The sequence below is a fragment of the Microcaecilia unicolor genome, chromosome 3, assembly GCF_901765095.1.
Source record: "Microcaecilia unicolor chromosome 3, aMicUni1.1, whole genome shotgun sequence".
Lineage (NCBI taxonomy): Eukaryota > Metazoa > Chordata > Amphibia > Gymnophiona > Siphonopidae > Microcaecilia > Microcaecilia unicolor.
The window spans coordinates 234,207,994-234,231,031 of NC_044033.1; the positions used below are offsets into that span (position 1 = coordinate 234,207,994).

The following is a 23,038-nucleotide window of genomic DNA, read 5'->3' on the forward strand; positions in this document are numbered from 1 at the left end:
CTCCGCTCCGACCCGGACCACATCGAGTCACTCAACCTCTCTCCAGCCATAGGCAGATAAAGCATTCCTGGCATACCTTGTACCAGGGGCGTATCTGCGTGGGGCCACAGGGGCCTGGGCCCCCGCAGATTTCGCCCTGGCCCCCCTCCCCGCCGTCAACCCTCCCCCGCTGCTTACTTTTGCTGGCGCCGAGGTCCGACCCGCAATCTCCGTTTTTCGTCTTCCTCCGTGGCCATGCTTCCAGGAAGTAACGCTGCAGTGCTGATTCGTTGACTCCAGTTCGACGTCTGACGTCAGACGTCGAACTGGAGTCAACGAATCAGCACTGCAGCGTTACTTCCTGGAAGCATGGCCACGGAGGAAGACGAAAAACGGAGATTGCGGGTCGGGACCTCGGCGCCAGCAAAAGTAAGCAGCGGGGGAGGGTTGACGGCGGGGAGGGGGTGGAGAGAGGCGGCGGCGGGGGGGGGGGAGAGAGGCAAAAATGTGCCCCCCCTCTCTGGCTCTGGCCCCCCCTACCGCCGGATTCCAGATACGCCCCTGCCTTGTACACTGTAGCACTGTGCTGGATCTTGTCTTAATATTTTTCCTTATTTTCTCCTTTGTTATGAGAATTGGAACTACTAATTGTAGTGGACTTGAACTGAATAATTTCTGGGGAGGGGAGGTTTCATGATGATAGCATTGTGCTTATTATTTCAATCAATTTTTTTTGTACAAGTTTAGCTTCATTTGTCTTTATTTGAAATTTCATAAATAAAAAAAATTTCTAAAAATGGAATAATCTTATCAATGGGGTGGAGCTAGGGTGGGGGCGGAGTTAGGGTGGGGCAGGGCTAGGGTGGGGCCCCACCAAATTGTTCTGCACAGGGCCCCGCACTTGCTAAGACCAGCCCTGCCCAAAGCACATTATCAGGCTGCACCTTCTTCGAGTTCTGGCAGGCTTGGGGCTCTCTCTGGCCAGGAGGCCAAGGGCAGTTGCCCTAGCTGCGCTCCTCTAACACCATCCCTGGCATGTGTCATCTTTCTTTTTTGCACAGTATAGGAGGAAATGCATCTCTTTCTATTTCTCTGGTATTGTACTACATGAAAAGGTTGGCTTCTTGGGATTTCGGTTTAATTGATACTTATATTTGTGGTCACCTATTCTGTATTTGGCATTTGTGTTCTGTGTGTGTGATCAAGGTATTCTTTTAGTATGAATTTTCAATGTAGCATTCTGTAGTAATTTGGCTTGTTCAGTTTTCCTAATAGATGTTGATATTTTAGGGCATCACTGTAATATTTAGGGCCCTAAAATATCATAGGTAGAATCCTTGTTTTGGGAACTAGTGCTGGAATGATAGATTTGATCTAGGTTCTGAGTAGCTTGAATTACTTCACACATCTGTTATTGAGATTACACAAGAGACAAATATGTATTTGGTGAGTTTTATGGGGAAGTGTACTAGCCCTGCTCTGCATCCACTGTTGGGGAAGGGCCAGGGGGTTCTGTGGATGCAGAATGTATTTGGCTTCAATACCATATAAGACAGAGCTTCCGAAACTGTGGGTTGGGATACCAAATGGAGTCACAAAACCTACATTTGGGGTCACAACTTGAGTGGGCTCTCTATGGTACATTGTTCTGCACCTCCAGGGGGAGGGGGGGTCACATAATTTTATTTGGCCACTATTATGGGGTTGTGGCCACAAAAGAATTGACAAACCCTGATACAGGAGAAGCATAAATGTGTTGGGGGACCATGGCTCAATGGGGACTGAAGAGTGCAGTCTTTTGGACTTCCCTCTAGCTTCAGTGTGGCCTGCACTGCTACCCTCATTGAATTTATTGGGAGCAAAGTAGGGGTGAAGCATGGGGTGAGGGAGGGCACAGGTGCATCAGATGGTGGGTTTTTCTCTTTCAGAAAGTTGGCAACCCTTGTGCCCACCCATCCGACCTGTTGGCCCACCCAAAAATTGCCTTCTGGCTACGCTACTGCCCCAAGGGCTCGTCTCAAAGCCACCCCAGGTCCTAGTTCTGCTGGTCCTGCCCTGAAGGGCTCTTTTAAGAGCCACCTACTAGCCTCCTGCCTTCTAGTAGTGACTTGTTTGCTGTCAGTCGGGCTCCTCCTGATCTCTGGTTTTGGAGAACAGTCGTTGTCTAAGGGCTCACCCATCTAGACTTATGACATCTTCAAAAAACGTAGCTAAATGAGCAAGTTTTTCAGAGAAGCAGTGCTGGAAAACTCCTATGAGAGAGTGGAAATTTAAGTTTGCTGTAGCTATTAGCAATATTTGTTTACCTCTAAACCCTTGAAACAGTTTCTAAATGAAGCCCATGGAGTTGGGCTTTTTAACATCGGAGGTGGCAAATTCATCTGGGTTTAAAAAAGGTTTGGATAAGTTCCTAGAGGAAAATTCCATTGTCTGCTATTGAGATAGACATGGGGGAAGCCACTGCTTGCCCTGGGTTTGGTAGCATGGAATGTTGCTGTTATTTGGGTTTCTGCCAGCTATTTGTGGCCTGGATTGGCCACTGCTGGAAGCAAGATACTAGACTAGATGGACCATTAGTCTGACCCAATATGGCTATTCTTATGTTTTTATGTTCTTATTGTAACCAGTTGTAGAAATTGGTTTAAATTGTTTACCTTACTGCTGAGAGAGCAGGGGGGGTTGCTAGAGGTGTCCTGAGTTGCCATGGTGGAAATATTTATACCATAGAGACTCCTGCACATGAGCAGAACATACCATGGAGATTTGCACTTACACCTAAGATTTTAAAAGTGCTAAAAATAAGTTTTAAAAGTATTTGCATTAAATCTAATTGCAGAATTTAGGTGTTAGGAGATGGGATTGATATGCTATGTACTCAAATTTGTTTAAATCATATGCAAATTAGTCTGTTTTTGGGAGGCTCTCATTTGCATATTTATGGGTAAACAGTTGTTGGAAATATTACAGCCTTAGTGCTAGGGCATGGCTCTGATCAAAAATGTGAAATTTGACCCAAAAACGAAGGGTTTATCTAGTGTTTTTGACTAAAATTTCCCCGTTAGAGTGTCTATGTTAATCTAGATTCAAATAGAGCTCTCTGATTGGCTGAGCAGCTCTTGTTAGAATTCTGCCCCAGAACCAGTGTTGCCAGGTGGGCGGTTTTACCGCCCAATTGGGCAGTTTTCCGCGACCCGCCGCGGGAAATTTTTGCCCGCGGCGGGTCGCGGTTTTTTGGGCTTCTTTTTTTTCTTTTCCGCGGTTTTCGGGCGGTTTTTTCGGCAGCGGGGGCGGGGTTAGTGATGTTTTGGGCGGGGTTAGTGACGTTCTGGGCGGGGCCGATGATGGGGGAGGCGGGGCCGATGACGGGGGAGGCGGGGTCAATGACAGCGGGGGCGGGGTTGATGACAGTGGGGGCGGGGTTGATGACGGCGGGGTGATGACGCGGGGGTGGGGTGTCAGGGGCGGGGTTTGAGTTTGGGCGGGTTTTGGGCTGTTTTTAGGCTGGATTGGGTGGGAAAAAAATGTTCCACCTGGCAACCCTGCCCAGAACCAGTGTTGCCAGGTGGGCGGTTTTACCGCCCAATTGGGCGGTTTTCCGCGACCCGCCGCGGGAAATTTTTGCCCGCGGCGGGTTGCGGTTTTTTGGGCTGTTTTTGGCCTTCAGTGCGGTTTTTTCGGCCGCGGGGGGGCGGGGTTAGTGACGTTTTTGGGTGGGGTTAATGACGTTTTGGGCGGGGTTAGTGACGTGGGAGGCGGGGCCGATGACGTAGGAGGCGGGGCCGATGACGGGGAGGCGGGGCCGATGACGTGGGAGGCGGGGCCGATGACGTGGGAGGCGGGGCCGATGATGTGGGAGGCGGGGCCGATGACGGGGAGGCGTGGCCGGTGACGTGGAAGGCGGGGCCAGTGACGGCGGGGGCGGGGTTGATGACGGCGGGGGCGGGCGTGATGACGCGGGGGTGGGGGTGTCAGGGGCGGGGTTTGTGTTTGGGCGGGTTTTGGGCTGTTTTTTGGGCTCGATCGGGCTGGAAAAAAATTTTCCACCTGGCAACCCTGCCCAGAACAGAGCAGAGGAGAGCAGCTGAAGATTTGACTGAGCCAGGACCTGCATTCTGTGAGCTCTGTGTGTGAGAATTGAAAGAAAGAATTGATAAGATTTGATTGATATATAAAAAGAGTGAATGACTTGGTTGAAAGTAAAACAGGAAATTGAGGAGAGGTTTGTACTAGATTTGAAATTCTCTCCTGAGGAAAGGATTGTGAGTTTCCAAGTTGATTTGGTCCTAATAGTAAAGATCAGAATTCATTAAACATTTAAGGAAAAAGATTTATTTCTGAAAGAGATTGGTTGAGATTTACAAGTTTGAGGTTTCTCTGCTGAGAGGGGAGTGGATCTATGAATGTGTGTGTGTGGTTGAGATCCAGCAGTGGGCTTCAAGATCTCAGCAGTTTGGAATAAACAAAAAGGGTTGCTCTTTAGATAGTCAGGGTAAAGTATAATAAAGCTACCTAGGAAATTAGAACTGGGGAAATTCAATTTATTTTATTTTTTCATAGTTTATCACTCAGTCCAGGGTCCAGTTTCAGGCAGGCTGATCTAAAAGACACACACACTGCAGGGAGGCTGTATTTCTCCTTTTATTTTATTTTTAGAGTAAGTTTAGGGAGAAGAATCTGGAAGACGACTGTTAAAGGAGAGATCTCTTGAAGATTCAACTGGAAGTTTCCTTCAGCTAAGTACAGAGAAAGACAATTCACACTTTTCCTGAAACTCCTGTTTACCACACAAGTGAACTGAGATTTTACATTAAATACACCTAGGAAACATCCCTATGTTGAGTTGGAAATCTTCGAAGTGTTATACTGACTTGTAACTTGCTTAGGAGACTAAATGTTTGGTTAGTAAAGAAATTAGAGTGTATACTGGATCCAGTAGGGAATCAGCAGTTTTACTGATCTGATCCTGTACAATCTAACTGAAGAGTATTTCTTCCTGTTTACCAGCACAGTTAAATAATTTTATTCCACTTTAATAAATAATTTTTGTTATATATATATAAGGGAGTAGTATCTGAATTTATTGTAAATCAAATTGATTCCATTCACAAGAATTTATGTTCATCTTTATGCATTTATCCGGTATTATCTTTATTCTATGTTCACTCTGTCTCTGGTGACCTGAGCACAGTTAGTTCCCTCGGCTGGCACGACTACATATTAGAGGTATTTTGATACTGTGTGAAGTCTTACCACAGACGGGTGACATTATGATATCAACATATATCTTCAGCCTCTAATATATAACATTTCAAGCCCCCGGCTGACTGGGATACACCTTAAGATGAATATTAGTGATTTAAACTATATTTAAAGGATTCATTCAAAAAATTGATTAAAAAAGTGTTCACACTATGTGACCCATGAGGAGGTGGGTGCATACTGTGTTTCCCCGAAAATAGGACCTACCCCGAAAATAAGACCTACCGGGGTTTTCCTGCAAATTTAAAATATAAGACATCCCCCCAAAAGTAAGACCTACCAAACTTTTTTTTAAGCAGGGCCGCCGAGAGCCACCCGAGGTCGCCCCCCCCCCCAAGGTCACCGGGCCCCCCCCCCTCAGTCGCTCCCGGAACTAACCTGAAGCTCCTTTCACCTTCACAAGTTCGGATTCGGAGCAGCAGCATGGCAGACCTCTCCTTCCTTCCGTGTCCCGCCCTCGTCTGACGTAACATAACGTCAGGCGAGGGCGGGGCACAGAAGGAAGGAGAGGTCTGCCCTGCTGCTGCTTGCTGCTCCAAATCCGAACTTGCGAAGGTGAAAGGAGCTTCAGGTTAGTTCCGGGAGCAACGGAGGGGGGGCAGGCGACCTCGGGTGGTGGTGGTGGGGGGGCGAACTCGGGGGGGGGGGGCGACCGATGTTTCCCAGCAAATAAGACATCCCCCCAAAAATATGACCTAGCGCGTTTTGGGGAGGAAAAATAAATATAAGACAGTGTCTTATTTTCGGGGAAACACGGTAAGTCTTCCTGGTGTTGAGTAATGATCCAGTAAGGTGCACTGCTGAGGCCCGTAGTTCAATTGTTATATATTGAAGGCTGAAGATATATGGTGGTAATTGAGGGCCTCTAAAAAGTTAATTGTGGCTTATTTGAGAGTACTGCTTATCAACTGCATAATCCTGCAAAATTTAAGCCTCAGGCCAGTGGCGTAGCCAGACTGCCAATTTTGGGTGGGCCTGAACCCAAAGTGGGTGGGCACAAAATTTTCTCTCTACCCCCCCCCCCCCCCCCCCCAGCAAAATGTAGTCACACTCAGATGCATTTGTCACACAAGGTAAAGTGCTGCTTTTCAGTGCATCAGATTTCAAACAATTTATTTAATAGCCTTAACACCCTTTTCAGTGAGCTTTCAGAGGCCAAAACCTCCTGCCTCAGGTCAGTATAATGCTGTTACGGTATCCTCTCCTGACCTAAGGAAGGAAGTATTGGTCTCTGAAACTTTATTAACACCATATTACTTTATCCTAAATTAAAAATAAAATTATTTTCTTTACCTTTGTTGTATGGCCATTTACTTTTTCTCATTGTGTTGCTCCCAGTCTCTAGATTCTGCTTTCCTTCGTTTTCGCTTGACTCTTCTGCCAGGGTTTCCTGGCCATTTGTCATTTTTCTCTCCTTTTTCTTTGCTTTCTTCAATATTTTTCTGCCTCTCTCTGTGTCCAGATTTAATTCATTCTTACTATCCATTCTTTAATTTCCTTCATCTACTTATAGCTTTTCATCTTTTTCTCACCCTTGTTTTCCCCATGCCCCTTCCTCTTATTCTCCAATCTTTCACTACTCCCCCTTTCCATGCAGCAGCTCTCCTCTTTCTCTCCCCATCCTTCCAGTGTCTCCCCTCTCTCTCCCCATCCTTCCAATAGTCTCCCCTCTTTCTTTCTGCATCCTTCCATCCAGTGTCACCTCTTTCTCCCTACCCTTCCATCCAGCGTCTTCCCTCTTTCTCTCCCCATCCTTCCACCCATCTACCCTCTCTCCTGATCCTTCCATCTAATGTCTCTCTCCCTCCTTCTAACCAGTGTCTATCTCTCTACCCTTTTCTGTTCAGTGTCCCTTCTCTCTCCACATCCTTCCACTCTCCCCTTTTTCTCTGCATCCTTTCATCCATCTCCCCTCTTTCTCTGCCATCCTCCCATCTGTTTTCCCTCTTTCTCTCCCCATCCTCCATTTTCCCTCTCTCTGCCATCCTCCCATCTGTTTTCCATCTTTCTCTCCACATCCTTCCATTTTCCCTCTTTCTCTGCCATCCTCCCATCTGTTTTCCCTCTTTCTCTCCCCATCCTTCCATTTTCCCTCTTTCTCTCCCCATCCTTCCATTTTCCCTCTTTCTCCCCATCCTGCCATCTGTTTTCCCTCTTTCTCTCCCCATCCTTCCATTTTCCCTCTTTCTCTGCCATCCTCCCATCTGTTTTCCCTCTTTCTCTCCCCATCCTTCCATTTTTCCTCTTTCTCCCCATCCTGCCATCCATTTTCCCTCTCCCATTCAGGCCCACCAGCCCCAGCTCCCATTGCCGGCCACTGCTGCTTTTCCTGATGAGCAGCAGGGCCGGCGCTACAAAAAGAAGAAGCGCTCAGCTGACTGAGCTGAGCGCCAACGCGTCGCTAACCCGACGAGAAAAAATGTTTTTAAAAAAACGCGGCACTGCAGGCAGCCTCGAAGCATTGGCTGCTGGCTCTGCAGGCTCCTTCCGTCTCTTACGTCACTGCCCCTGCTTCGCTAAAGGGGCAGTGATGTAAGAGACAGGAGGAGCCTGCACAGAGCCAGCAGCCAATGCTTCGAGGCTGCCTGCGGTGCCGCATTTTTTTAAAAACATTTTTTCTTGTCCTTAGCGACGCGTTGGCGCTCAGCTCAGTCAGCTGAACGCTTCTTCTTTTTGTAGCGCCGGGCACCGGCCCTGCTGCTCATCAGGAAAAGCAGCAGTGGCCGGCAATGGGAGCTGGCGCTGGCGCTGGGCGGGCCTGGGCTGGAATTGGGTGGGCCTGGGCCCACCCAGGCCCACCCGTAGCTACGCCCCTGCCTCAGGCCTTTATCTCTGTTATTTGTAACTCCACTTTTGGTACCTTTTCAATCAGCAGGTCATAAATATAATCTAAACATATCAAAGATAGTGATCAATTCATTATTGTTTTCTATTTAGATCAGTTACAGTTCACAGAGTCTTACCATGAGTGATGCTGTTATGTTTCCTTATTTCTACCGAACTGTCCCCAGCGACCTGCCTCTCCTTACTTGGACTGTCAAGTTACTGAAGTACTTTGGCTGGACTTGGGTCATTATCATTGCATCTGATGATGACAGCAGCCTGAGAGCTGTTCAGACACTGAAAGAAGAGATCAAGCAGGATGGAGGCTGCATCGCATTTATAGAAATCTTCAGTCACATCAATGGCATCCCACCAAAAGAGGCACAACATATTTATGACAAAATTCATGCATCATCAGCTAACGTGATCATTCTTTATAGTGATAAACTGTATGCAACAAGTCTCTATAAGCATACTCAAATTCGAAGGATACCAGGCAAGATCTGGATCTGTGCAGTTGAAATGGACTTTCCTTCAAGTTTTCCATTACACATGGGTCCGAAGAACAACACATTGACGTTCACAGCAGCAAAGAAAAATATTCCAAGTTTTTTAAAATTTGTCCGTGAAATGGATCCTATCCTGTTACCGCGTACAAATCATACTTTGGAATGGTGGAGGGGCTTGTGTGACAGTCGGTGCCCCAAAAGCATTAAAAGATCCTGCAGCACTAATCAAACCTCACCTTTCTTTTTACACTGTGAAGCCAAATATTTTGGTAGCAGCTATAGTGTTTACAATGCTGTATATGCTGTGGCACATGCATTGCACGATATGATCATGTCTGACACTGGAAACACTACCTTACGGAGTGGAGGAAGTCACAGATCTTTGGATTCTTTGCCATGGAAGGTAACATCATAAGTTAGAAGAATGCTATTTTTAAGGGCTGGTAGATGGTTTTAAGAACCTTAAGATAGCATTTAGCTTTGATAATGTGATTTAGCAATCATAATGATCCCATCCCCTCTGCCAGAAAAAGTCTGTTAAAAACACTCTGCACTGCCTCCTCCTTATGCCCCAATGTGGAGATAAGAGCAGACAAGTGTTGTTTTAAGTGTTCACTGGAACCATCTGCAGCTTCTTGCGCTCTGTCTTTTAAATAATCTCTCTTTATTTTGGTTGGGGGATTACAGGGTTCCAAGATTCAAGTTTCTGATCATCACAAATAGTGTTAGTGCAGCTCATAGGCTGAGCTACATTTCCCCTTCTGCCTCTCTCTTTCTCATACCTCCCTGAGTAGAGTGATGTAGTAGCCATGTTAGTCCACTTTCAAAGGTAATCAATAGAAATAAAATATAGAAAAGAAAATAAGATGATACCTTTTTTTATTGGACTAACTTAATACATTTTTTGATTAGCTATCGAAGGTAGCCCTTCTTCTTCAGATCAGAAATGGGCAGTTCGGCAAACTGAAGAGTAGCAAATCTCCTGGACCGGATGGTATTCATCCTAGAGTACTGATAGAACTGAAAAACGAGCTTGCGGAGCTACTGCTAGTGATATGCAACTTATCCTTAAAATCGAGCGTGGTACCGGAAGATTGGAGGGTGGCCAATGTAACGCCCATTTTTAAAAAAGGCTCCAGGGGAGATCCGGGAAATTATAGACCGGTGAGTCTGACGTCGGTGCCGGGGAAAATGGTAGAGGCTATTATCAAAAACAAAATTACAGAGCACATCCGAGGACATGGATTACTGAGACCAAGTCAGCATGGCTTTTGTGTGGGGAAATCTTGCCTGACCAATTTACTTCAATTCTTTGAAGGAGTGAACAAACATGTGGACAAAGGGGAGTCGGTTGATACTGTGTATCTGGATTTTCAAAAGGCGTTTGACAAGGTACCTCATGAAAGGCTACAGAGGAAATTGGAGGGTCATGGGATAGGAGGAAATGTCCTATTGTGGATTAAAAACTGGTTGAAGGATAGGAAACAGAGAGTGGGGTTAAATGGGCAGTATTCACAATGGAGAAGGGTAGTTAGTGGGGTTCCTCAGGGGTCCGTGCTAGGACCGCTGCTTTTTAATATATTTATAAATGATTTAGAGATGGGAGTAACTAGCGAGGTAATTAAATTTAAATTTGCTGATGACACAAAGTTATTCAAAGTCGTTAAATCGCGACAGGATTGTGAAAAATTACAAGAGGACCTTACGAGACTGGGAGACTGGGCGGCTAAATGGCAGATGATGTTTAATGTGAGCAAGTGCAAGGTGATGCATGTGGGAAAAAAGAACCCGAATTATAGCTACGTCATGCAAGGTTCCACGTTAGGAGTTACGGACCAAGAAAGGGATCTGGGTGTCGTCGTCGATAACACACTGAAACCTTCTGCTCAGTGTGCTGCTGCGGCTAAGAAAGCGAATAGAATGTTGGGTATTATCAGGAAAGGTATGGAAAACAGGTGTGAGGATGTTATAATGCCGTTGTATCGCTCCATGGTGCGACCGCACCTTGAGTATTGTGTTCAATTCTGGTCGCCGCATCTCAAGAAAGATATAGTAGAATTGGAAAAGGTGCAGCGAAGGGCGACTAAAATGATAGCGGGGATGGGACGACTTCCCTATGAAGAAAGATTAAGGAGGCTAGGGCTATTCAGCTTGGAGAAGAGACGGCTGAGGGGAGACATGATAGAGGTATATAAAATAATGAGTGGAGTGGAACAGGTGGATGTGAAGCGTCTGTTCACGCTTTCCAAAAATACTAGGACTAGGGGGCATGCGATGAAACTAAAGTGTAGTAAATTTAAAACAAATCAGAGAAAATTTTTCTTCACCCAACGTGTAATTAAACTCTGGAATTCGTTGCCGGAGAAAGTGGTGAAGGCAGTTAGCTTAGCAGAGTTTAAAAAGGGGTTAGACGGTTTCCTAAAGGACAAGTCCATAAACCGCTACTAAACGGACTTGGAAAACTCCAAAATTCCAGGAATAACATGTATAGAATGTTTGTACGTTTGGGAAGCTTGCCAGGTGCCCTTGGCCTGGATTGGCCGCTGTCGTGGACAGGATGCTGGGCTCGATGGACCCTTGGTCTTTTCCCAGTATGGCATTACTTATGTACTTATGTATAAATAACAGTATATACAAGTGAAACACAAAAGCATTCCAGTGACAGTCTCATAGGAAGAGGGTGGGGTGGCTTAGGTGAGAAACGGGGAACTGGGTGGATGAGAGACAGGATAGATGCATGGTGACAATACAGTAGAATTTTATGGTTTGTGATGGGCTAGAAAACCCACATCTTTGTTAAGTCCTCTCTGGTGGGTGTAGCTGTGGTACTGTATTCCCATAAGCAATTGATTGTACATGTTGCTTGTATATTCTTTGGAGTCTCAGATATAGAAGTAATTTCGTGTAGCAATGTTCTGTATTCCCAGTGAGATACCACTGATCTGCTAATTGTACAAATACTTGATATGAAATAAGGTATCTAATAAAGAGCAAACTGATGCAGCCTTAGTTATTGGTGGGTGGACCACCATGTTGGGAGGGATAAAAGCACCTTAAAATACAAGGACAGTCAAAATGATAGAGAGGCCTCCTAAAAGGCTAATGTTAGGATTAATCATCTTGGAGAGGAGACAGCTGAGGGAAAATGAACTATAAAAACATGACAAGAGTACAACAGGTATACATGAATTGGTTGTTTATTCTTTCAAAAGGCAGGACTGTTCCAGAATTTAAAAAGGCATTTGATAAGCATGTGGGATCACTTAGGAACAGGAAGTATTAGGGGTTACAGAGGACGGGCAGACTGAATGGGTCATATGGCCCTTATCTGCCGTCATGTTTCTATATAAAATCTAGGGGTAAGTCCAAATAACACATTTAAAGTAAATTGAAGCTGTTCTTTTTCACTCAGTGATTAAGCTCTGGAATTTGTTGCTGGAGGATGTGGTAAAAACAGTTAGCATAGATGTGTTTAGAAAAGATGTGACAAGTTCCTGGAGAAAAGTCCATAAACTATTTTTAAACCTGCAGATTTAGTGAAAGTCACTGGTGATTCCTTGGTGTACAACACAGAAAAGAAATCCTCCACAAGAAGTCCAAGGCAAGCAAAACAGTTGAGACGACAAAGAAGCAACAAATGCTTCAAAATCTTTTATTGTGAATCTTCATTCGACTCGACATGGACCATGTTTTGGCTGTAGGGCCTGCATTAGGAGTCTGGAAAATAGCTTATAGAAATGAAAAAAAACAAAGCAGAGCGAAGGCATGTCTAGCAGCACAAATCCAAACACTTAGTGCCGCAAGCTGAACAAGTAAATAAAAACTGCAGTTCCAACACTTTGTAATACATGCAGCAAGCTTTTAAGCATAGAGAATTGATCAATCCTTTTCCCTCATAAGGTTTCTAAATGCACGCACAGAATTTAACATTGTTTTAAAACAAAAGCCCTCCCTAAAATTAGGTTCATTGCATGTGCTCAAAATTAGATATGTAATTCTGCAGAAAGCAGTAATACTGAAAATGTTTTTTTTTTTAATTTTTTTTAGATTCATCATTATCTGAAGAATGTCCACTTTAAAAACATACTGGGTGAAAATATTTTTTTTGATAAGAATGGTGATATAGCCATTGGATATAACATTATAAATAAGGTCCATCTACCCAATGGGACACAGATTAATGAAATTGTTGGAAGCTTTAACCCTTATAATCCCTTAGAGAAGGATTTCACCATCAATGAGAAGTTGATCGTATGGGACAGTGCATTCACCCAGGTCAGAATTAAATAACTGTAGAACGCAATGGAAGAAATGGAAGACATCATGCATGTTTTATGAAATAATAGGATGAACAGCTGCTGAGTGACTAGCTGCCTAAAATTTTGATTCATTATAATAAAGTAACAGGCAGTTCAAAATTGTTGAAAATAGTAAGAGAAAATACCATAGAACTCCATTGTACCTTTAAGTCTGCCAGTGGACTAGTGTTGAGAGGCTTCCAGTCCTTCGCAATTCAGCATTACCATGTTTCACACTCAATACTACACAAAGAAAGTTAAATGCATTGCTTGAACTGATTTTTTTTCTTGTCACCATTAGAAAAGACTCTTTAGGGCTTGATATTCAAATTCATTCATGAAAGTAATTTTACAACACGTAAATAGTTTGCACCCATTCCATTAGGGAAACTATTGGGTCAATATTAATCTGGCAGTGGTCAGCATTTTCTTAAACATGATCATCACCAGCTAAATTAGCCCCAGATATTCAGTGCACTGAATATCAGGTACTCAGTAGAAATGTAAGGGTTTCAATGAAATCAACCTACTGAGCACTGCAATTTAAAAATAACAAAAAAAGTTCTTTAGCTGGGTTATATATTTTTTAGTCTGGTGGAATTGTTGGAAACTGAATATCAGGTGCCAATTTAAATGGGGCTGGTCGCCGTTCAATTGGGGCCCACATAAGACAGTTATGTAGGCCCCGGCAAATTCTTTGCATAGTTAAGCAAGAGATAAGGAACTGATCTAAGTTACAGTATGTGTAGCAACAGGTGCAGAATGAGTGTATAGTCAGTCACCCTACATATTACAGGCTTGGGAGAAGAGCCAGGCTTTCACCTGCTTCCTGAAGTAGAGGTAGTCTCGAGTTATACATAGCCCATCTGGGAGTAAATTCCAGAGCATGGGGGCTACTCCTGAGAAGGCTCACTGGCTGGTATCACATTGTACAATTTCTTTTGATGAGAGAACAGATAGTGATGGGCCTTGAGAGGACCTTAGAGGTCTTAAAGGTATGTAAAGGGTAACTTATTCATTAAGTACTCTGGCCCATTTTGTCTGAGGGTCTTGAAAATCAAACATGGAGTTTTAAATTTAGCCCTGTAAGGTATTGGTATCCAATATACCTTTTGGAGGAAGGGTGTGATGTGGTCACACCACTTGCAGCCTTCTATCAGTCATGCTGCAGCATTCTGAATTAGAGCTGATGCAGACTCTTTTTGGTTTGGCCAGTATACAGGGCATTACAGTAGTCTAGTCATGATGTTAGCATAGCATGGACCACTGTGGTCACATTCGTCTTTTCAATACATGGAGAGAGATGTCATAATTGCTTAGGTGATAGAGACAATTTTTTAAGATTGTTTGAATTTGTGGAATCAGAGTGAGTGATGAGTCTAGCAGTATCCAAAGATTCCTGACCTGTGATTTTAGAGGGAGTTCATCACTTAACCCACCATTGCCCCTGGTACAAAATAAGTACCTGAATATACTATGTAAACCGCTTTGAATGTAGTTGCAAAAACCACAGAAAGGCGGTATATCAAGACCCATTTCCCTTTCCCAAAAGGTAGTTTGAAACTGGGTATTTGTTCACTTGTGTAATGTCGAGACCATCTTAAATGGAGAAGAACAGAGGTTCATCTTTCTACTCAATAGCCTGCAGCACCATGGACTTAATTCAGAGATTGATTACAGCGTTTTTCTTTAGTCCCAGACAAACACACACATATTGTATACACATTCACTCTTGAATTGGATAGTCCCCCATGTTCTACCCTGTGCCCCATGTGATATAATTTTTTTAAACACACCTTCTACACAATATTTCATTTCATATAGCATTCCAATTTTTCATTTCATCATATTTTCTAGTGCTCATACGTGCTCCATTTTCAGTTGCCATCGTTCCATTTATTTCTGTTGTCAGCTTAAACATTTGAATGGCACCATGTTTCGATGGTCACGTATATTTTACAATCTCCACATGACTTTACACAAGTCATACATTACACACAATGGTTTTACTTCATTCAGCAGCTTATATAATTAGCCTTAGAATAACATAGAGCTATCCTTCATGGTTACACCATAAAATGTCATTCAAGGTATTAGCGTTTACTTCACATATATTCATAATCATTTTATTTCAACCAGCTCTACTCTTATTACATGGTTTTTAATTCAATACATTAATTCTAGTACATCATACACTTCCTGTACTATAAGCGTTCCCAGACCAATGTAACCAGCTTTATTCATTTGCCATTTTTACACTTTTCATTTTCTGCCTGTCATTTTCTCACAAACAAAGAGTGGCCTAGAAGTGGTTCTTTGAGACTACAGCACCTGTTTTTCACAGTACACGTTTTCATTTTCCTTCAGCTTTCAGCAACACACATTTTTTGCCTTTATTTTTTACACCGGCTCAGATGGCCACAGTGCCAATTCATCTACACTTTCCCATTATTGTTTCCACTGGACCCATGTCCTACTTATGTATCATTTTAATGCTCTATTTTCTCTAGATGTGGTTATTTTTACCGCCTCATCAATTTTTTAGTCCTATTTTCAACATTCATTCTTTTTTATTGTTTTTCATTTTAATTTTTATCTCCTCTTTTATTTTTAACTCTGTGACATTACTTGCCGATGTCTTTCACATTATTTAAACAATGGTGCGCTGGTACTTCACCATTTACTTGTACCACATTACTTACGATTGCCGGTTGATCAGCGGCCCAACACAGCGTTTTTCTTTTTGAAGGTAAGCGCTTCATTTTATTTTATGTCCATATGTTTGGCTCTTTGTTTTCTACTATGGGAGTAACAAGCAGACTTTGTCGTAATATGTCTTAGCATCTCCCGTCCTTCAATGCTTTTCCCGCCATTATCCTTTAGCCTTTTGAACTTAATTCCTGATATCAGCCAGTCACAACATACACTACTTTATTTTATTACTTATCATTTATATATTTTTTATTCTTTATGTTCAATATTATTTAGACACATTGACCCCCTGAGGCAGGCCTTTGCGCTGACACACGGCCGTGTTCGGTCATTTTTATACTTGTGAGAATTAAAGACTCATTGAACATCCTCCTTGATTTCTCCTCACTTTGTTCTTCCGGTAAAAGACCTCAGCCATAACACTCTTAATACAACGTAGCATCAGGTTCAATTGACTCCATTCCAATTGTTGGTCATAAAAAAACCTCCTTTTTACTCTTTATTATTTTACTAGTATAAAAGGCCCGTTTCCGAAACAAATGAAACGGGCGCTAGCCAGGTTTTCCTCGTAGTGTGTATGTTTGAGAAACTGTGTCTGTGAGAGTGACTGTGTCAGAGAGAGAGAGAGAGTGCGTGTGCGATTGTGTGTCACAGAGAGATTGAGACTGGGTGCTTGTGTATCTGTGAGTGAGTGTGTGTGTTTCAGAATGTCTGTGTGAGACTGCGTATGTTTGACACAGTGAAAGAAACAGAGTGTTCACACAGATACAGTGTGTTTGAGAGGTTGAGAGTCTGGTTTTCCCCCTTCCCTCTCCCCCTCCTACTCTTCCCTTCCATTGCCCCCCTCCTTTTCCTCCCTGTCCCCCCCCTCTCCTGCCTTCCCCCTCCCCCCCTCTGTGTGTGTGTGTGAGAGTGAGTGTGTAGAAGAGAGAGACTGTGTGTGCGTGTGTGAGAGTGAGTGTGTGAAAGAGAGACAGTGAAAGTGTGTGTGTGTGTGTGTGTGTGTGAAACAGAGACTGTGAGAGTGAGTTAAGAGAGAGTGTGAGTGTGTATATGTATGTATGTATGTCTGTGTGTGAGACAGAGAAAGTGTATGTGTGTGTGTGTGAGAGAATGAGTGTGTGGAAGAGACAGTGAAAGTGTGTGTGTGTCTCTGTGTGAAAGAGAGACTGTGAGAGTGAGTTAAGAGAGTGAGTGTGTGTATGTATGTGTGTCTGTGTGTGTGTGTGAGAGACAGAGAAAGTGTGTGTTTGTGTGTGTGTGTGTGTGGAAGAGAGAGACAGTGAAAGTGTGTGTGTGTGTCTGTGAAAGTGAGACAGAGTGAGTTGAGAAAGAGTGTGTATATGTATGTATGAGACAGAGAAAGTGTGTGTGTGTGTCTGTGTGAGAGAGTGTGTAGATGTGTGTGTGTGTGCGCGTGTCTGTGTGAAAGAGAATGTGCAAGGCTAGTGTCAAAATGAAGAGACAGCAGCAATATTTTGCATAGCAGAGCACAACCATTTGAGCCAGTTGTTATCTTATCTCCCCTACCGTCCCCTCCATACCCAATGATTCTTTTTTTGTCTTCCATTCCCTCCTTGTCCCGTGTGTGTGTGTGTGAGAGAGAGAGAGAGGTGCTAGTAGTCCCTGTGACAGTGGAGGGTCAGTTGCTCCTTCTAGGCAGTTAAGAGAGAGAGAGTGTATGTGGTGGTTTTTTTCCTCCCCTCTCATCTCCTCTGTGTCCCTTGTGTGTGTGTGTCTGAATACAACGGTCAATTTTTTTAAATTATTTCTCAAGTGTAGTGAGAATGTGTATATGTGTGTGAGAGAGAGAGAGAGAGTCAGAGAAAGTGTATGTGTGTGTGTGTGTGTGTGTGTGTGTGTGTGTGTGAGTGAGTGTGTGGAAGAGACAGACAGTGAAAGTGTGTGTGTGTGTCTGTGTGAAAGAGAGACTGGGAGTGAGTTAAGAGAGAGAGTGTGTGTATATGTATGTGTGTCTCTGTGTGTATGAGACAGAGTAAGTGTGTGTGTGTGTGTGTGTGTGTGTGTGTGTGTGTGTGTGAGACAGAGTAAGTGTGTGTCTGTCTGTCTGTCTGTGTGAGCTAGAGACAGTGTAAGGGTGTGTATGTGTGTGTTTGTGAAAGAGAGTGTGCAAGGCTAGGGTCAAAATGGGAAGCCAGCAGCAAAATTTTGCATAGCAGAACACAAACATTTGAGCGGGTTCTTCTCACTTATAGCCAATAGAGAGAGAGAATGAGAGAGAGTGTGTACGTGGTGGTTTTTTCCTCCCCTCTCATCTCCTCCATGTCCTTTGTGTGTGTGTGTGTGTTCTAGAGAGAGTGAGAGAGAGGTTAGTTTGGATGTTAGAGATCCAGTGCTAGGCAGCTGTGGGAGGGGGGAGTATTTGAGGGAGTCTGCCACATGTGATGTTACTGAAGTAGTGTTTGGTGGCAGGAAGACCACCTTGACGCTAGACAGCCTGACATCATCCCTGTGTGCAGCACATTATATCTGAGGATATCTAAGTATATCTGAGGATCTAAAGGTGATGAAACAGTGTGACAAGGCGTTAACCGTAGCTAGAAGGTTGCTAGGCTGTATAGAGAGAGGTGTGACCAGCAGAAGAAAGGAGGTGTTGATGCCCCTGTATAAGTCATTAGTGAGGCCCCACCTGGAGTACTGTGTTCAGTTTTGGAGGCCGTATCTTGCCAAGGATGTAAAAAGAATTGAAGCGGTGCAAAGAAAAGCTACAAAAATGGTATGGGATTTGCGTTACAAGACGTATGTGGAGAGACTTGCTGACCTGAACATGCATACAGGGGTGATATGATACAGACGTTCAAATATTTGAAAGGTATTAATCCGCAAACTAATCTTTTCCGTAGATGGGAAGACGGTAGAACTAGAGTACATGAAATGAGATTGAAGGGGGGCAGACTCAAGAAAAATGTCAGGAAGTATTTTTTCACGGAGAGAGTGGTGGATACTTGGAATGCTCTCCTGCGGGAGGTGGTGGAGATGAAAATGGTAACAGAATTCAAAAATGCACGGGATAAGGATAAAGAAATCCTCTTCAGAAGGAATGGATCCTCAGAGCCGGTGGTGGGAGGCGGGGCTAGTGGTTGGGAGGCTGGGCTAGTGCTGGGCAGACTTCTACAGTCTGTGCCCTGAAAATGGAAGATACAAATCAAGGAGGCGGGGCTAGTGCTGGGCAGACTTCTACGGTCTGTAAAATGGACGATACCCTGAAAATGGACGATACAAATCAAGGTCAGGTATACACATAAAGTAGCACATATGAGTTTATATTGTTGGGCAGACTGGATGGACCATACAGGTCTTTCTCTGTCGTCATCTACTATGTTACCAGCAGGCTTATTTTCGAAAGTGATCGCCGGCGATCTTCCGACATAAATTGGGAGATGGCCGGCGATCTCGCAAAAGCGGCGAAATTGGTATAATCGAAAGCAGCGTTTTTGATACCATCGCCACTTTCCAGTTGCCGCACCGGCAAAAGTTCAAGGGGGCGTACTGGCACCTTTTTATTCTCCACCCCACAGGCGCAGGTCTCCTTCCCTCCCGACTCAGCTCCCCGACCGGCAGCCCGACTCAGCTCCATTCCTCCCCCCCCCCCCCCCCAAGCGTTTAACCCTTTTACTGTCCGTGGCAGCAACGCCAGTAAAGAAGAAGGCACTGCAGGCTCGCCTCCAGCTTCTCCCTTCCCTCTTCACACAGTGCCCCACCCTCACGGAAACAGGAAATGCATTGCCGGAGAAGGTAGGACACTGTGTGAAGAGGGCAAGAAGAAGCTGGAGGCGAGTCTGCAGTGCCTTCTTCTTTACTGACATCGCTGCCACGGACAGTAAAAAGCTTGGGGGGGGGGGGACAGGAAGGAACGGAGAGGAGGGCAGCAAAAGATAAAAAACGGATACAGCGGGATCCTCGGGATCTTCCCTGATTCGATCAGAAAACTTTTAAAAGTTCTTTTTCTTTTGCCAGTCGTTTAGATATGGACATTTTACATATATCCGCAGAAAATTTTTTTGTTTTCTCTGTTGATGGTATTTAACGCTGGAGATTATTGATTATTCTTCCAGACCCTCCTATTCGTGCACAATCTCGCCCACCTTAAAAGGGGCGAGCCCCCGTGCTGCCGTAAATTTGACTGGTTCCTCTCCACAGGAAGGTAACGGCATGTCACAGGGGCCGTGACTTAGCAGGATCTGTTTTCTTGGAGGTTGAATAAAACAGGACACGGGTTGTTCCTATGTAGACCACTAAAACCAGTAGGCGGAGCTTGCCTTCAATAGACTGAGCAAGCCGCCGCTTTAGTTCACCAAAACAATAGAATTGACAACACTAGCAAAAGATTATTAGAAATAACGGACTGGTTATGCATGGTCCATCTGTATAGTCTAAACCTAATCCAGTTGGATACAGATGGCCAAATTTCATTGAGATCCTGTTTCCTGATTGGTTCATCTTAACTGTTGTTGGAATCTGTCTTGGGAAGCCTAAGGGCTGTCAGGGAGCTGAGGGAGGTCAGGGAGAATCGCTGGACATGGAGGGGAGGGGAGGGCAGGGGGAAGAGAACAGATTGCTGGACATGGAGAGGAGGGGAGGGGGAGAGAAGAGATCGCTGGAGAGGAGGGGAGGGCAGGGGGAGAGAACAGATCACTGGGCATGGAGAGAAGGGGAGGGCAGGGAGAGAGAACAGATCACTGGGCATGGAGAGAAGGGGAGGGCAGGGGGAGAGAAGATATCGCTGGAGGGGAGGGCAGGGGGAGAGAAGAGATTGCTGGAGAGGAGGGGAGGGCAGGGTGAAGAGAACAGATTGCTGGACATGGAGAGGAGGGGAGGGGGAGAGAAGAGATCGCTGGAGAGGAGGGGAGGGCAGGGGAGAGAACAGATCACTGGGCATGGAGAGAAGGAGAGGGCAGGGGGAGAGAACAGATCGCTGGGCATGGAGAGAAGGAGAGGGCAGGGGGAGAGCAGAGATCGCTGGAGGGGAGGGCAGGGGGAGAGAAGAGATTGCTGGAGAGGAGGGGACGGCAGGGAGAGAGAACAGATCACTGGACATGGAGAGAAGGGGAGGGCAGGGGAAGAGAAAAGAGATCGCTGGAGAGGAGGGGAGGGCAGGGGAGAGAGGAGAATTGCTGGACATGGATGGATGGAGGGGAGGGCAGGGGAGAGAGGAGAATTGCTGGACATGGATGGATGGAGGGTAGGGCAGGGGGAGAGAAGAGATTGCTGGACATGGGTGGATGGAGAGGAAGGCAGGGGGAGAGAAGAGATTGCTGGACATGGATGGATGGCGGGGAGGGCTGGGGAGAGAATTGCTGGACATGGATGGATGGATGGATGGATGGAGGGGAGGGAAGTCAGGAAGGAGATGGGGATGGAAGGGAGGAGAAATGCTGGACATGGATGGAATGGAGGGCAGGGAAGAGAGGAGAAATGTTGGACAAGGATGGAGGGAAGGAAAGACAAAGGAAGGAGATGCACACGGATTTAGTGGAAGGGAGAGAGAAGAAATGATGGTCATGGATGGAGGGGAGGGAAGACAGAGGAAGTAGATGCACATGGATGGAGGGGAGGGGAGTGAGGAGAAATGCTGGATATGGATAGAGGCTACAGATGGTAGACAGGACACGAACACAGAAGGATGGTGGACATGGTGAGAGAAAAAATATCAAATGGAAAGAAGACACTGCATAAAACAGAAGACACTGGGACCAAAGCTAATAGAAAAACTAAATGCTCAGACAGCAAAGGTAGAAAACATTTTTTTATTCAGAATTTATTAATTTGAATATGTCAGCTTTTGGAAATGTACATCTGTGATATTTTGCATGTAAGTTTCAATTTTTCTAGTATTGCTGCATGCTGAGTCTGACTTCTTGAGGTAACTTTCCAGTTCAGTATTTTGCCTTCATATCTGTTGTGTCATGAGTTTTTCATGTGTGATCAAGATGCAGTATTCTGCTAGAGTGTAGTATTTGCAGCCCTTTTTGTTTTGTTTCACTAGGTTGTGTAATGGTGTTTTAGAGCCCGGTGTAATTATAGTGCTGCCTTTCCACGCATAAGGTTGCAGCTGATTTTTTTTGTCTACATTTTTATTAGTTTATAATCAGTCTTCAGGGTTCTTGTTTTGGGCCTAGGGACTTGTGTACTATTTTCAATGCTACATTTTTATATGCTCCATGGCTAGTAAAATGGATGTGGCTAATGTGGGGGTGTTGCTACTATGGGGGCAAAAGCACAAGGAAAATGGAACAGGATGGAGAACACATGTAGAGAAAGAAGAGAATTAAGATTAAGATAGCTCCCATCTTTTAGTGGTATTAAAGTTATTCTTATGCTTATGATAATTAATTAATACTTAAAATAACAACAGCTCTTGACAAAAGGTAATAATAATAATTAACAACTAAATGTTCTAGTTATGTGGAAGTTGTCATACAGAACATATATGTGTAGAAACAGTACACCCACCTCCCATCCACCCACCCACTGGATTTCACTTTCTCATTATATTAGAAATTCATACTTAACTCAGAACATGACAACTGCAAAGCAGAACAGTAACAGCAGAAGCAACAGCAGATAATGTGCAAACAGGGAGTTCTCCTTTCTCTCCGTCCATGCATTATAAAACTTACATATCGGCATTGATTCCTAAACTTGGACTGAAAGCCCCTATTTTTATAGGGGAATGAAAGAAACAGATAAAACATCAGAAAAATAATTTTTAAACTTTACTGGTCAATTAAATGTGAGTCCTGTTCTTTTGCACAGTTTATATACTGTATAGAATCCTGTAGCAAATGATAAAGTTCAGGTGGGGAAGCACGTGGCAAAGCATGTGGAAGACTGATGATAGACTGGAGCTGGAGAAGGAGGTTCCTCTCAAGTCAGCAGAATCCTGACAATTACTCACTTTGATGAAAGAGGTGATCTTATTAAGGATCCAGGCTATTAGGATGGAAGTAGATTTTCCAGTACACAAGGAATTATTGCCGAAGCTAGTCTTAAGAATTTTCATAGAGACTCCGAGGCATCAAAAGAGCGCGTATTATTATGAGAGCAGGATATAACAAACCATACTGTGCTCCCAAGGATTTGAGATGATCAAGGAAAGATAAAAAGCTCTTTCATTTCTGAACTACAATGTGGTAGCCGGGCGGTAACTCAAAATTGACATGCGTTGGGTGCGCGTAGGCATCTACGAGGCTTAGTAAAAGGGTCCCTGAGTGACATAAGTTCATCCATAATTGATTGCAGTGAGACCCCATCTTCTTTAATCACTGCCACGTTATCTGATGTGTGTCTCTCCTGCTTCGGTATTTTTAAAGCAGGAAGAGTAACAGTTCCAGGGTCAATTTTTTGATTTCTCAATGCCATTAGCGATGTTATTATATTTGGTGGCTTTATGGGTGCAGAAAGAGATCAGGTACTCAAAAGAAAAACAGGATTGCT

At 44.4% G+C, this 23,038-nt stretch overlaps 1 protein-coding gene across 1 annotated transcript in view; it reads left to right on the forward strand.

Moving 5' to 3' along the window:
- Positions 1-8,202: 8,202 nt before the first annotated feature.
- LOC115464436 (vomeronasal type-2 receptor 116-like) overlaps positions 8,203-23,038 on the forward strand; it is a 53,333-nt gene continuing 38,497 nt past the window's right edge. Inside the window, exons 1-2 of the mRNA XM_030194817.1 lie at positions 8,203-8,973; positions 12,618-12,845. Coding sequence (XP_030050677.1) covers positions 8,203-8,973; positions 12,618-12,845 — 999 coding nt within the window. The remainder of the gene's footprint in view (positions 8,974-12,617; positions 12,846-23,038) is intronic.